At 36.2% G+C, this 17,383-nt stretch overlaps 1 protein-coding gene across 3 annotated transcripts in view; it reads right to left on the reverse strand.

Annotated features, from left to right (window-relative positions):
• The window catches only part of ABCA13 (ATP binding cassette subfamily A member 13), a 486,937-nt gene that overhangs the window by 221,475 nt on the left and 248,079 nt on the right, over positions 1-17,383 (reverse strand). For all 3 annotated transcript variants that reach the window (XM_054559199.1, XM_024249790.2, XM_054559198.1), the window contains one exon: positions 11,188-11,293. In XM_054559199.1, coding sequence (XP_054415174.1) covers positions 11,188-11,293 — 106 coding nt within the window. The remainder of the gene's footprint in view (positions 1-11,187; positions 11,294-17,383) is intronic.

Raw genomic sequence — 17,383 nt, forward strand, 5'->3', positions numbered from 1 at the left:
TGGGAGAAAATTTTTGCAACCTACTCATCTGACAAAGGGCTGATAACCAGAATCTACAATGAACTCCAACAAATTTACAAGAAAAAAACAAACAACCCCATCAAAAAGTGGGCAAAGGATATGAACAGACACTTCTCAAAGGAAGACATTTATGCAGCCAAAAAACACATGAAAAAATGCTCATCATCACTGGCCATCAGAGAAATGCAAATCAAAACCACAATGAGATACCATCTCACACCAGTTAGAATGGCAATCATTAAAAAGTCAGGAAACAACAGGTGCTGGAGAGGATGTGGAGAAATAGGAACACTTTTACACTGTTGGTGGGACTGTAAACTAGTTCAACCATTGTGGAAGTCAGTGTGGCGATTCCTCAGGGATCTAGAACTAGAAATACAATTTGACCCAGCCATCCCATTACTGGGTATATACCCAAAGGATTATAAATCATGCTGCTATAAAGACACATGCACACGTATGTTTATAGCGGCACTATTCACAATAGCAAAGACTTGGAACCAACCTAAATGTCCAACAACGATAGACTGGATTAAGCAAAAGTGGCACATATACACCATAGAATACTATGCAGCCATAAAAAATGATGAGTTCATGATGTCCTTTGTAGGGACATGGATGAAACTGGAAACCATCATTCTCAGCAAACTATCGCAAGGACAAAAAACCAAACACCGCATGTTCTCACTCATAGATGGGAATTGAACAATGAGAACACATGAACACAGGAAGGGGAACATCACACACCGGAGACTGTTGTGGGGTGGGGGGGAGGGGGGAGGGATAGCATTAGGAGATATACCTAATGCTAAATGACAAGTTAATGGGTGTAGCACACAAACATGACACATGTATACATATGTAACAAACCTGCACATGTGCACATGTACCCTAAAACTTAAAGTATAATAATAATGAAATTTTTTTAAAAAAAGAATGAGAGCATAGTTTAGATCTAAGATTGGAAACCATCGAAGGCATTTGGTGGGCATCAGAGCATATGAAAACTAAAGGAGGAGTGCAGGTGTATAGGTGCCTGAGGCAAAAGATTATAGATAGGGGAATACATTAGAACATTTGAGGCACAGGGATAAAAAGGTGAGACTTTCTGAAAAGCTAAGGCATTTGAAAGTGGCCAAGGAACATCAGAAGAAAGAGGCAAAAGCACACACTTACAGAGGCTCAGATAGGCTACATGCCCAGAAAATAACTAAGAAGACCATAAGCCGTTACCCCAGGCTGATCTCAAGACCCAGGGGATCACTAATTAGCAGAAGTATTCTACACCAATTTGCAAAGATTAGGAGAAGTGGCTATTTTATCAAGTGCACAGTTCCCAACAAATGATTATTTAGACAAAGAAAAACAGGGAAATCTTACCCATTAAAAGCAGAAATAATTTCTAGAAACAGTCTCTGAAGAAACACATACCAAATAAAGAGTTTAAAACAACTGTCAAATAATCTCCAAAAGCTAAAGGAAAACATGGATAAAGAACTAAAGAAAATCAGGAAAGCAATATACAAATAATATATAAACCAAAGAAATAGATGGGCAGCATTGACGAAAAATCAGGATCCAAACACATGCTTTCTACAAGAGACAAATTTTAAGTCTATGGATACACATAGATTAGAAGTAAAATGATGGGAAAGCCATTTCATGCAAATAGTAACCAAAAGACAGAAGGGTGGCTATTCTAATATCAGACAGAAAAAACTTTAAGTAGAAAGTAAATGCAAAAGACAAAGAACATTATGTTGACCCTTTTATAAAAGAGTCAATTCACTAAGAAGACGTACCAATTAGAGATGCATAGATACCCATCATGAGAGCTCATAACATATGAAGCAAATACTGGCAGAAATGAAGGGAAAAATAGCACTACAGTAATAGTAGGAAACCTCAATACCTCACTCTCAATAATGGATAGAATAACCAGACAGAATATCAACAAAGACACAGAGAATTGGACAACACTATAGAACTATTGTACAAAAATGACATAAACAGATCACTCTACTCAACAACAGCAGAATATACATTTTTCTTAAGTGTATATGAAACATTCTCAAGGATAGATCATATGTTATACAACATAACAAGTCTTAATACATTTTAAATAAGATTGAAATCACACAAAATGTATTTTCTGAACACAGTGGAAACTAGAAATCAACAACAGAAAAAACAGAAAAATTCACAAATATGTGGAAATTTAAAACACAGTCAAAATAACAAATGGATCAAATAATAAATCACAAGAAAAGTTAGAAAATATCTTGAAACAAATGAAGTGAAAATACAACATACCAAAATTTCTGGGGTGCGGTAAAAGCAGCACTAAGAAGGAAATGTATAGCTCTAAATTCTTCTGTTACATGAGAAGAAAGACTTCAAGTAAACATTCTAACATGATTCCTTAAAAAATAAGAAAAGAAGAAAAAAGCTAAACCTAACTCTAGCAGAAATAATGGAGTAAATATTAAAGCAGAGATTAATAAAATACAAAGTTGAAAAACAATAGGGAAAATCAATGAAGTCAATAATTTGTTCTTTAAAAAAGATCAACAGAATAGATAAACCTTTAGCTAGATTGACTAAGAAAAAAAGAAAGAAGGTTCAAATAACTGAAGTCAGAAAAGAAAGTGTTACTGCCAATTTTACAGAAATAAAAAGATTATAACAATAGTATGAACAATGTGTACCAACATATTTGATGACCTAGATAAGATGGATAAATTCCTAAAACACACAAACTTTTAAGACTGAATCAAAAAGCAATTGAAAATCTGAGTAAACCTATAACTAGTGAGGAGATAGAATCAATAATTAAAATATTCCCACCAAAAAATAAAAATAAAAATAAAGCTCAGATGTCTTCACTGGTAAATTCTACCAAACCTATAAAGAAGAATTAGCAACAAGCCTCCTAGAACTCTTCAAAAAAATTGAAGAGGAGAATAAACTTCCTAATTCATTGTATGAGGCAATGCTAGCCTCACAGAATGAGTTATGAAGCCAAAGGAACTACCAAAAAAAAAAAAAAACCTTACCGACTAATATTCCTTATGAATATTGATGCAAAAACCCTCAACAAATACTGGCGCACCAAATTTGACAGTATAGTAAAATGATTACACATCATGACAAGGGAGGATTTATTCCTGAAAGGCAAGGATGAGTCAACATACAAAAAAAATCAGTTTAATACCACACATTAAAAGGAAAAAAATTTTAAAACCTATGGTTATTTCAATTGACATATAAAGAACTTTTACAAAATTCAGCACTTTGTTATGATAAAAACACTTAACAAACTAGAAATACAAGGAAACTACCTAAACATAATAAAGGCCATCTATGAAAAACCCACACCCAATATTGTACTCAAAATTGAAAGACTAAAAATGTTTCCTCTAAGATCAGGAATATGACAAAGATGCTCACTTTCACCACTTCTATTCAAGATAGCACTGGAAGTCCTAGCCAGCTCAATTAGGCAACAAAAAGAAATAAAAGTCATTCAAATTGAAAAGGATGAAGTAAAATTATCTTTGTTTGCAGATGACATAGTCTTAGATGTATAAAACTCTAAAAAATACACATACATACACATAAACACAAAATGTTAGTACTCTTAAACAAATTCACCAAAGTTTCAGGATACAAAATCAATACACAAATATTAGTTGCACTTCTTCCATTAGCAATGAACAATCTGAAAAGGGAAATTAAGGAAATTATTTCATTTACAATAACATAAAAGAGAATAAAATACTGAAGAATTAACTTAACCATGAGGGCAAGCAACTTGTATACTCAACACTACAAAATGTTATTGAAGAAAATGAAAAAGACACAAACAGGTGGAAGGATAGTCTATGTTCATGGATTGGAAAACTGAACATTTTTGAGATATCAATACCACCCAAAACTATCTAAACTAATCAATACAATTATTCTAAAGTTTCCAATGACATTTTGGAGAAAAAGAAATATTAATCTTAAAATCCATACAGAATCCCAAGGGGCCCTGAATAGCTAAAACAATGTTGATAAATATGAAGAAAGTTGGAGAATTCACACTTTCTGATTTCAAAGGTTACTACAAAGCCATGGTAATCAAAACAGTGTGGAATTGGCACAAAAACAGATGTAAAGACCAATGGAATAAAACAGAGAACTCAGAAGAAAATATTCACATATATGGTCAATTGGTTTTCAACAAATGAGCCAAAACCATTCAGTGAGAAAAAGTCATTTCCATAACTGATGTGGGGAATACTGGATATCCATATGCAAGAGAATAAAAATGGACACCTACCATACATGGTATAGAAAATTAACTCAAAATAAATCAAAAACCTTAATGTAAAAGCTAAAACTATAAACTTCTTGGAAGAAAACACAGGAAAAAACTTCAGGATATTTCAGTTGCCAGTGATTTTTTGGGTTTGCCACCATAAACACAGGCAACAACAACAAAATAGGTAAGCTAAATTCCATCAAAATTAAAAACTTTAGTACAAGAAAAAGTACAATTAATAGAGTAAAAACGTAGCCCATGGAAAGAGAAAAAAATTGCAAATTTATATTTCTAATATGAGATTAATATCCAGAAAACATAAAGAACTTCTACAACTCACCACAAAAAAAACCAACCCCATTCAAAAATGGACAAAGGCCTTACTGGAGGATTCTCCAAAGAAGATATGCTAATGGCCAATAAGCACATGAAAAGGTGCTTAACATTACTTGTCATTAGGGAAATGCAAATCAAAACCACAATGAGATACCACTTCACACCCACTAGGATGATTATTATTTAAAAAGTGGAATAACAAGCATTGGTGAAGATATGGAGGAATTGGAGTCCTAGTTCACGGCTGGTGGGAATGTAAAATGGTGCAACCTCTGTGGAAAATGATATAGCAATTTCTCAAAAAATTAAACATACCATAGGATCCAGTAATTCCATTTCTTGTTATATGGTCAAAAAAAGTAAAAGCAGGGGGCTTGAACAGATATTTGTACATCAATTGTCATAGCAGCATTATTACAGTAGCTTAAAGATGAAAGCAACACAAATGTCCATCAACAGATAAATGGATAAACAAAATGTGATACATACATATAATGGAATATTATTCAGCCTTATAAAAGAATGAAATTCTCTCACTTGCTTCAACATGGATAAACCCTGAAACTCTTACTCTAAGTGAAATAAGCCAGTCACAAAAGGGCAAATACTGTATGATACCATTTATATGAGGTAGTTAAATTCACAGCCACATGGGCTAGAATGGTGGTTTCCAGGAGCTGGGGGAGGGAGAAATGAGGAGTTGTTGTCTAATTGGTACAGAGTTTCAATTTGAGAAGATAAAACAGTTCTGGAGATGGATGATGATGATGGTTGCACAACAATGTAAATGTGCGTAATGCCACTGAGCTGTATACTTAAATATGGTTAAAATGGTAAAATTTATATTACATATTTTTACCACAGTAAAAATATATATAATATATAATACATAAATATATATTATATGTACATAAATATCTGTACTATATATTATAAATTTATCATATATAAAAACACATTTGCTAGTTAATTTCCCATTTGATATTTTCTATTACCAATAAACATCCTAGATGAAAAAAATATTTTTTCAGTACTGTACTTATTTTTATTTTTCTTTGCTTTTTAATTATTTTCTGTTGCTAAAATTCACATAGTGCAAATCTACCAAAGATCTCAAGGGGGCTATAGAATCCTTCAGCTACTCAGTTTCCTCCCCTAGAGGCAAACTCCATTATCAGCATCTTTTTACCCTTCCAACGATATTTTACATGCATGTGTTTGAATGCACACTTGGTAGATTTTATTTCTTTTTTTTTAACCTGTCATAAACTATTATTTGTTTATTATTATGGTTGACAAATAAAAATTGTATTTGTCATGTACAACATGATGTCCTGAAATATGTATACCTTGTGAAGTGGCTAAACCGAGCTAAACAACATATGCAATACCTCACATACTTTTTTGTGGTGAGAAAACTCATCTATTCTTTTAGAGATTTTCAAGAATACAAAACATTATTAACTACAGTCACCATGTTGTACAATAGATCTCTTGAACTTATTTCTCCTATATAACTGAAATATTGTATCTATTTACCAACATCTCCCCACCACATCCCCTCCCAGCCCCTAGTAACCACAATTCTACTCTCTATTTCTATGATTTCAACTTTTAAAAATTCTGCATATATGTGAGATCATGTAGCATTTGCCTTTCTGTTCCTAGCTTATTTCACTTAAAATAATGTTCTCCAGGTTCATCCATGTTGTCACAAATGACAGAATTTGCTTCTTTTTTAAGACTGAATAGTATTCTATTATGTACATATGCCATATTTTCTTTATCCGTTCATCTGTTGATGAACACTTAGGTTGATTCCATGTCTTGGCTATTATGAATGGTGCTGCAATAAACATTGGAGTGTAGATATTTCTTTAATATACTGATTTCATTTCATTGGATATATACCAAGTAATGGGATTCCTTGATCACATGGTGGTTTTATTTTTAATTTTTTAAAGAACTTTCATACTATTTTCTATAATGGCTATACTTATTCACATTCCCACCAACAGTATGGAAGAGTTCCTTTTTCTTGACAACCTCACCAGCATGTATCTTTTGTCTTTTTAATATTAATTATTCTAACAGATATAAGGTTATATCTCATTGTGGTTTTCACTTGCATTTCTCTGCTGACTATTAATTTAGTATTTTTTCATATACCTGTTGGCCATTTGCATATCTTCTTTTGAGAAATGTCTATCTATTCAGGTCATTTGATCATTTTTAACTGCATTATTTGTTTTCTTTAATTGGGTTATTTATAATGTATACATATATTTTATTATTATTATACTTTAAGTTCTAGGGTACATGTGCACAATGTGCAGGTTTGTTACATATGTAAAATTAAAAAATTTTTAAAAAGATCAAGTGTGTCTCACAGGTCTACTCAACCAAACCAGAGGACCTCTAGGAAGCTTTGTGGTGTAGTTCCCTCTGCCATCTATGTTGAAGCCAAAAAATACAGAAGAGGTTATTTCAAAAACACCTGGCTTTTGTCTAATGGATGAATATTACTGAAACCTAAGAAAGTTTCACAAAGTTTTTGCAAAAATTGCTTCATCAGGTATAGTGCCAGCACTGTCTAAAAAGACCAGGAAGAACACAAGAAGGAAAGAAGACTATAAAAGATAGGAAATAAGCCTTACATCTGGAAGATATAAAATTGTGATGATTTATGTACCTAACAGAGCCCCCAAAGACATAAAAACAGAAGTCAACAGATTTAAAGGGAGAAATAGGCAATTCTACAATAATAATCAGAAATACCAATACCAAAATTTTATTAACAGATAAAATAATTTACAAGAATATCAACAAGAAAACAAAAGACTTGAACAACCACTACACACAAACTAAATATTACAGATGTTTATAGAACACACCACCTATCACAACAGATGAACATTCTTTTCAAGGGTACATGGAACTTTCTCCAGCGTAGACCATAAAACAAGCCTTAATAAATTGAAAAGAAATTTGTTGTTGTTGTTGTTGTTGTTGTTGTTGTTGTTGTTGTTTGAGAAGGAATCTCCCTCTGTTGCCTGGGCTGGAGTGCAGTGGCACGATCTAGGCTCACGGCAACCTCCACCTCCCACGTTCAGAAGTTTGAGACCAGCCTGGCCAACATGGTGAAATCCCATCTCTATTAAAAATATGAACCCATTCTGGTGTTTTTCAGGTTACAATAAAATGAAATGGGACTTTAATAACAAAAAGGAATTTAGAAACTCACAAATATGTGGAAATCAACACAACCTAAATAAGAAACGAAAGAAATCAAAAGAGAAGTTTAAAAAGACTTTGAGATGAATGAAAAATGAAGATACAACATATCAAAATTTAGAGGATACAGCTGAAGCAATGCTTAGAGAAAAATTTATAGCAGTAAATGCTTATTATTATAAAAAACAGATCTCAAATTAATAATGCAAACTTCCACCTGAAGACACTGGAAAAACAGAGCAAACTAAATCTAAGGTAAGCAAAAGAAACAAAATAATAAAAATTAGAGCTGAATTTCATGAAATTGAAAAGAGAAAAATCAATAAAACCAAAAGCTGATTCTGTGAAAACATTACCAAAATTGACAACACTTCATCTAGATTAACCAAGAAAATGGAGAAGACTCAAAGACTCAAATTATTAGAAGTGGAAATGAAAGGTGAAACATCACTACAGACTTTTTTTTTTTTTAGATGGAGTCTTGCTCTGTCGCCCAGGGTAGAGTACAGTGGCACAATCTCAGCTCACTGCAACCTCCGCCTCCCGGGTCCAAGCAATTCTCTGCCTCAGCCTCCCAAGTAACTGGGATTACAGGCGCCTGCCACCACGCTCAGCTAATTTTTTGTATTTTTAGTGGAGATGGGGTTTCACCATGTTGGCCAGGCTGGTCTTGATCTTCTGACCTCATGATCTACCCAGTTCAGCTTCCCAAAGTGCTGGGATTACAGGCGTGAGCCACCGCCCCTGGCAAACATCACTACAGACTTTTAAAAAATAAAAGGAATTATAATTGATTACTATGAACAATTGTATGCCAATAACATAAAATAGCATAACGACTGAAATGAAATGGACAGATTCCTAGAAAGACACAAAACACTGAAACTGATTTGAGAAAAATACAGACAATCTAATAGCCCTACATCAATTAAATATTTGAATTAATAATAATAAAAAAACCTACCCACAAAGAAAAGCCCAGACCCAGAAGCCTTCACTGGTGAATTCTACAAAACATTGAAAGAAGAGCTAATACCAATTATTCACAAACACATCCACAAAATAGAAGAGAAGGGATCACCTCTCAACTCATTCTGTGAGGTGAAGATAACCATGATAACAGCGCCAAAGACATTGCAAGAAAATTGCGGACCAATACCTGCTATAAAGATACAAAAATGCTCAACAAGATACTAGCACAATAAAATCCAGCAATATATGACATGACCAGGTAGAATTTATCCCAGGAATGCAATGTTGTTTTAACACATGTACCATAAAACCTAAAGTATAATAATAATAATAATAATAATAATAATAATAAAAGAAAATAAAAAAAATATATATACCAAATAAATAAATAAATAAATAAATAAATAAACAAAAAACATATGATCATCTCAATAGATGCAGAGAAAGCATTTGACAATATCCAACACCTTTCATGATTAAAAACACTCCACAATTAGGAATAGATAGAAACTTCTTCAACTTCATAAAGGGCATTTATGAAAACCCAGTTACCATTCCACTTAACTCACACAATTCCATAATTAGAAATTCTTCCAGCTCTAGAAATAAAATCTGCCCAATTTTAATAATGGACAAAAAATCTGAATATGATTTCTCCAAAGAAAATATACAAATGGCCATGAAGCCTATGAAAAGATGTTCAACATCATTAGCCACCAGTGAAATGTAAATAAAACCCACAATGAGATACACACTAAGGTGTGTGTCACATCCACTAAAGTGTCTGTAATCAAAACAGCACATAATAACAAGGGTTGGGAGAATGTGGAGAAATTAGAACCTTCATATACTACTGGTGGGAATGTAAGGTGTGATCACTTTAGATGACAGTCTAGCAGTTTCTCAAATGATTGAAACATATGATTCAGCAATTTCACTCCTAGGTATACATGTAAGAGAAAACATATCCACAAAAATTGTGTACATAAATGTTCATAATAGTATATTTGCAATAGTAAAAAACTGGAAACAACCCCAAATGCCCATCAACTGGTGAATGGACAAACAAAAATGTGGTATATTTATACAATGAAATAGTTGGTAATCAAAATAAATTGAGTACTGACTGGCACGCTGCAACATGGATGAACCTCAAAAACATTGTGCTGAGTGAAAGAAGCTAGTCACAGAGGGCCACACATACTATGATTCCATGTATATAAAATGTCCAAAATAGACACATCTATTAGAGATTGAAAGTACATTAGAGGTTGCCTATGGCTGAAGAGATGGGGATTTTGAGGAGTGATTGCTAAGTGACACCAGTTTTCAGAGTGATGAAAATGGTGTAAGGTTGATTGTGGTGATGAATGCAGAACTCTGAAGAAGCTAAAAGCCACTGAATGGTCCCATTTATATGAGTGAATTGTGTGTTACGTGAATTATATCTCAATAAAGCTGTGGGAAAGAAAAAAGATATGCTTAACATAATCATTAGGAGAATGCAAATTAAAACCACAATGAGAAACTACTACACATCTATTTTAATAGCTAAATTATATGTTTTTCAAATCTGATACTACTAAGAGCTGAAGAGGAAGTACAGCAATAGCAATTCCTACAGTTGCTGGTGAGGATGCAATTTGGGAAACATCATAAAAGGTTATAACATGTTTAATTCTAGTTACTTATTCACGGGTTCATGTGCCTGGTAGACTGGAATCTCTGAAGGAAGGCTCTTAGATTTATTACCCTCCACATCCCTAGAGCTCAGCTCAGGGATCCTTGCTGAGTTGCTGCTAATAAATATGCCAGGAATTGGACTGAACTGGAGCTTCAGTCACACACCTAGATACCAAATCTGGATTCTGTTCAATCATTAAAGCCTGTAAAGGAGGCTGCATACAAAAGCTGAAGCCGTGATTTGGTCCCAAACGGACAGAGGTTGCATAAAGGCAAAGCCCACATCCAGGGCTTTGTTAAGTCATGCAAATCCATTACCAGGAGGGTGTCTGCACATAAGAGGCACACCACGCAGGTAGGCCAGATCAGTTTGTTTGTGATGAAGGTAAACCAAGTCCTGAAGAAAAGATAAATGTGTCCTATAAACACACAGTTTTGTTTTTTTTTTCAAGCCAGGATAAAACTCAACGTTTTTTTTTTGCCTCTGACGTGTATTTACTTGCCGCCTCACTATGCACTCACATCTCACTAACTTCAGAACCTTGCTATTCAACTTTTAAAACAACGGATGTTGAATAAGGCTGGTGTCATTGTTCCTCCAGCAGAAATGCAAGAAGCCATTCTGTACTTACAGTAGCCAGACAGATGTCCGGTAGGCCTATGGTTCTGCAGCTCTGACTCAGTCCCCAGGGCAATGTGAGATTTCTTAGTGGAATCTTGCAAAAGCATCAAAAACACCTTTCAGGAAAAAACAAAAACAAAAACAAAAACAAAACAGCCATGTATTATTTTATGTTTCTATACACATCGCATTTCTTTTCTTCTGCCTCAATTGCCTAATCTGGTTGTGACAACATATGCCAAACACACCCCATATATTTCATTTAGCCATCCACTTAATTGGCATAACTCTAAGACTATCTAGGTCTCAGCAAAACAGGCTACCCATAGGATGCAAAGATGAATGAAACTTGACTGTGAACTCCCAGACCCTCATGGGCTAGTGGAGGCTGGTCAAATGCATAGGCAGTAATAGGCAGGGAGGGGACAGATAGCAACACAGTGTATCCAATTCAACTTAAGTTTGTGACTCACTGTACCAGCATCTTAGGAATTCAGAGGTGAATCAGACAATAAAATTGCAATGCTCAGTTTACTTACAGTAGATGGGATCTCATACATAAAAATCCCCATTAAATGTGTGCTTTCCATGGGCTATGATATATGATGTCACTAAGGTAGTTAGTCAAATAACTTGCTTGAAGTCACTTCTTGGTTAGTAGTGGAGGCAGAAGTCCAACCTCAGTTTATTCAAAGCCAAAGACTATGACTAAAGTAGCAAAAATAAGTTAAGAAAGCAGAAGCGCGAGCAGACACAAAGGGAAATGAGGTGGGTTGGAGACATCGAGGCCCTTGAGCTGCACCTGGATCGCTGGCAGGGATTTATGGAGTGATGGAAAGAGAATCTCTAAAATAAACATTGGGCAATGCACAAGAAGCATAAAGGTCAAGGAGACATCGCCCTGCAGCAGCACAGTCCTAACTGCTGGAGCTCCACTGTTGGCAAGATGCGGGCCGGCTCTGTGTCTGCAGGCATAGGGCTGCACCACCCAGAGTGTTGGCTGCCTCGTTGTATTAATAAAACAGAGATGATGATCACAGTATCTAAAGTTGAGTAGATGATGGCTGTAAAGTGCCAGGCACAGACTCTGGAAGCATGCAGTAAGTCTTCTATTATTCATGTGGTTAGCCAAGATTTCCTGAACGTCCTCCGTGGGCCATGCACAAAGCTAGGCACTGTGCATTGCCACTCTGTCCCTTAGCATCATCCGTGCAGGTGCTTCCATCACCCCTTCCTCTGCACATATCCATAGAGATATCGGTCCCTGGCCCTGGCCCCTCTCCAAGTGACTCCTGCTGGGCCAGTGTCACTGTCCATCCAGCTGGTACCTCACACCCAATGCCCTGGGTAGTAAAGTCCTATACCTGCATATACAGATCTCAGCCCACACTGAGCACCCTCCCTCACTTCTGATTTCTCCACATGACCTCACCATTCTGATTCCTCTAAACAAGCAAAAAGGTATTGACTGTCTCTATATGTTCCTGAGGAGCCCCCAGCCACCGGGAAAGATGGGGGAAGGCACCAGAAAGAAGAAGCCATGAGCAAACAAGCCTTCAGGAGAGGCATGCAATATCTCTGCACGTAGTTAATTCGTTTGCATGGAATCCTACTGAGCAAAATCTGCATGAGTAGCACTAGTGAAAGGTCAGATGCAGCTACCTTCATGTGAAAGATAACCCTTTGCTGATTCCCAGTGAGACCCCAAGGAAAAGCTGCAAACCTCACTACTATTGCAAATAATAAGAAGAAGAATAATGATTAATAACATTTCTGAGTGTGCGCCAGCCACGTGACCTTGGACACATTATTTTACCACTCTTTAACTTAGTTTCCTCACATGATAAATGGTAATAAATAAGAGGCCGGGCGCAGTGGCTCACGGCTGTAATCCCAGCACTTTGGGAGGCCGAGGCGGGCAGATCACGAGGTCAGGAGGTCAAGACCATCCTGGCTAACATGGTGAAACCCCGTCTCTACTAAAAATACAAAAAATTAGCCGGCCGAGGTGGCGGGCGCCTGTAGTCCCAGCTACTCAGAAGGCTGAGGCAGGAGAATGGCGTGAACCCCAGGGGCGGAGCCTGCAGTGAGCCGAGATCGCGCCACTGCACTCCAACCTAGGCGACAGCGAGACTCCGTCTCAAAAAATAAATAAATAAATAAATAAATTAGACATATTATAGGATTGTTGCAAGCAGTAAATGCATTTATATATAAAGTTATAAAAACGATGCCTGGCATGTAGCACACTGGCAATGTCTGGTCTTAACAGTAGCTAGATAAGGATGAGTAAGTGTAGTAGGGTGTATGTGCTGTTTCATCATGTAATTCTCAGATCAATCTGATGAGATGAGTACTATTATCCTCGCTTAAGATGAGGGCACTGAGGCTTAGTGCAGTAAGTCTTCACCTAGTACATTTATAGGGAATTAGATAGGAAACAACAGAAATAGTGAAAATCAAGAATTATTCGTTGACTAAAGATTTTCCTTTACATTTTATTCTAAATGGAATTTTCATTTAATGGTCACATTTAACTATGATTATATGAAGCATACCTTGATAACTAAGGCATTATTGATAACAATCTTCATCCGTCCTTTTTAAATTTTCCTTTTCTAGCCCCTCTCATAAAAGGCCATAGTTGTATGTGGTGGGGAGGAGGGTGTGTGTGTGAGTGTGTATGAACATGTGTGAATGTATATGCACATGTTTGAATGCACACATTTGTGGGCATGTGTGTGTTAGAGGAGGAAACAGAATAAGGACAGAGTTTTTGCCTTCAATAATCTCACAGATCAGCAGGAGATACAATCAATTATGGTACGGCACTAAGTACCTGGGTACAATGTGTCTGAAAATTCTGGAACTTTGCCTATGAATAGTGAAAGGCAAGCCTAAGACAATCAGAATGTTATGTGTGCCATCAAGTGGCAACTCACCTTAACTGCAGGCAGGCTGTCCGGGAGGCTCTGAGAATTTGACAAAATGTCAAAGTAGCCCAATTAACAGAGAGGGCAAACAAAGGTTACTCTTTTCAAAAGCAATATGGCATTGATCACTGTAATCAAAGATTTGGAGTCTTGACGGCAGACTTTGCCTTTGTTATTTTGCATTATAATTCTCACACTGAATCACACAGACAACAACTGTAAAACTCCCCTTGGCAAGTATTTCAGGTAACCCTAACATCCAGAATAGAACATTACCCAGGGATTTAATGAAAGAAAACTTATAAGAAGGCTCCTAACATTTCACTGAATTCTGGACATAGAATTTCCACATTATATCATTTTACAGTAAGTCCTCACTTAGCGTCATCTGTAAGTTATTGTTCACAACTGCAACTTTAAGCAAAAGGACATACAGCAGGTCCTCAAATAATGTCATCTCATTCAATGCCATTTTGTTATAATGTTGACGAGGGAAAAAAAGTTGTTTTGCTTAAAGTCTTAGTTTCCAAGAACCCATCAACAATGTTAACTGAGTTCTCACTGTATTCCTTCTTATCTGATACATACTTTCCAGCAATATTTAAATCAATATTTATACTGAAAGGTGTTCTTCAGGTTTTTTAAAGTAATTCAAATAAAGAAACGTAAACTCTCTTTCATTTCAACAATTATGAGGAGATGCAAAATACTGCAAAAATATTCTCATTAAGAGTATAAAAGTCCTGATCAAAACATATAAACAATCTTCCAAAAGAGACAGAAATAAAGGTTAGGCAACTGCACAGGAAGTGAATGCAGGCTAAACATCTAATGTCCTGGCTACACTTTCCAATTTAAGAAGAATGCTGCGTTTGTGCATTTAGTATGGAATGACATTATTTATACACATGTCTTCCTCCTCTTTTGATGGTATTTTCTATCATTGTAACTGAATGTAGGCCATAAGCCAATTCAAATGGACCAAATAAGACCTACACCTTCCCACTTTCATACAAAAGAAGTAGAATATTCTTTTCAATCTTATCTAATGTTTTGAATTTCACTGAAATTACAAGCTTCTCAAGTCAAAGGACAATCAAGTTGGTCAAACTACTCATTAATTTTTAGGTAAATTCATCACACAAAGTAAATAAGAATAAAATAAGAAATGATGAAATTATGTCTAAAGGACACGAACTAGCATGAAAGTAATTTAAAATGTAGCAAAAATATGGCTTTAAAAGCAATGCCTATGGTGTATCCACTCTTTCTTTTCAAGGGACAGTAAATTCAAAAGTTTTGGGATTCTTCATTTGCGGATCTACGTCTCCTTAGTTTAAAAGAGCTTTGAGGTCTGGGCATTTATGACAGCCCAGTGTCATCTCTACACTGATTGTGCTATCAATCCCTCAGCCATGAGTCCTATGCCCCATCCTTTTGGGTTCTCTGTTTAAAGGGTGTTGTCAAGCAGCTTGAGACCCCAGATATGATCTACACTTAAAGTGTCAGTTTGATGGATTGTGTCCTGGAGATGGTAAGTGCAAGGTACTTTTTTGCTTAGATGCTAGAGAAATTTATGAAGCTGACCAAATTTTTGTAAGACAAGGACAATGGAACCCAGCTGAGTGATGACTTGAGCAGAGGAAGAATTTCCAAACTTGACCTACATGTAACATAAGATGTACTCTTTCCGTTTCCCCAAAGTGATTGTTTTTTAAAGAAGCAGAAGATGAAAACACATGGACAACTTAGATGATAAGAAACACTAGAGGTACTAGCAACTGCTCTCTAAATATGGGGTCTTGGGCAGGGCTGTCCCCTGACATGCTAACACAATGCATGCAGAAAGATTTGTTATTTTACAGGAGCTTGTATGAATTTCCTATCACTACTGTAACAAATTACCACAAATGTGGTGGCTTAAGACAATGTATTTAGTATCTTACAGTTCTGGGGGTCAGAAACCTAATATGGGCCTTCCTGGGCTAAAATCAAGGGAGAATATACTCCCTGGACTTTCCCAGCTTCTAGTGGCTGCCAATATTGTTTGGCCAATGGCCCCAGCCTCCATCTTTAAAGCTCATCTCTCCAACTGCTGCCTCATCATAACATCACCTTCTTCCTCTCTGACCTTCCTTGATCCCCCTTTGATGTATCCTTTTGATTACATCAAGTCCACCCAGATAATTTGGGATATCTCCTGACACAGGCCCATATGGGTAACATTTACAGGCTTCAGTGATAAGGACGTGGACGTCGCTGGGGGACCATTATCCAGCCTATCCTAGAACTATCACACCATCAGCACACCTTTGAAACAAGGGCTGTTGATTTGAGGTGTCCCTGGAGACTACAGAACAGGAGAAGTTGGTAAGTAGAGTAGAAAATTTTGGAGTCCAACACAAAATGAAAAAAATTTCAGTGTCTGATTTTGATCAACTCATTACCTTTTTGGTCTCTTCGTCTCTCAGTTTGCTTATTCGTACAAGAGGAAGATTAAAAGACATAAGTTATAAAAGGTCAATTCTAGTTCACACTCAGGCTCTGTGACACCCTACAACACCTTGTTATAAACAGAATGCAAAGAATGGGTCACAGAACTCCAGTCAAAGGGCTGATAGCACAGTAAGTGTTAACAAGACAACAGGCTGTCTGCATAAATGCTTAGACCGTGAGGTTGTTCTAAGTTAAGAAGACCTTAGCCCCCAAATGAAGAATCCTCAAAATACTGAATGTATTGTTCTTTAGGAGAAAAAAAAAAAAAGAAAAAACAACAACAAACAGGATGTCACATGAAAGAAAAAGGGAACAGGATCTCTCAAAAAAGTACCTGCTTCCTTCTCTTCCTTCCTCCCTCTTTCTTCTTTCTTTCCTTTCTTTCTTTTTTTCTTTTCTTTTTTTTTTTTTTTTTTTGTAAGAAAGATGCCAGATTAGGGTTTGGGGCCAACAGAAAGTGGCAGCTGAAGTGGGGCAGGTTCCCACAAGAGAGCATGTGAATAGAGCAGCAAAGCAGTGTGGAGGCCTTGGAAGATGAGCTGCACACAGGAGGACCGAGGGAAAAGGTAGCATAAGAATGAGTAAGTCGAGTTTCTCATTATCAGAGAAGGGCGGTACAAATAAGGCAAGAGGAAACACTAAATGAATGCTGTGTAATTGGATTAGAATTAGAGATGCCATGTGGAGTTGAACTCCTAGTTTTCTATTTATGGGCAGAAAGAGAAGCAAAAATAGAGGTGGATCTTTTACCTTATCCATGAGGGAACCTCAGAGCAG

This window comes from Pongo abelii, chromosome 6, assembly GCF_028885655.2.
Source record: "Pongo abelii isolate AG06213 chromosome 6, NHGRI_mPonAbe1-v2.0_pri, whole genome shotgun sequence".
Taxonomy (NCBI): domain Eukaryota; kingdom Metazoa; phylum Chordata; class Mammalia; order Primates; family Hominidae; genus Pongo; species Pongo abelii.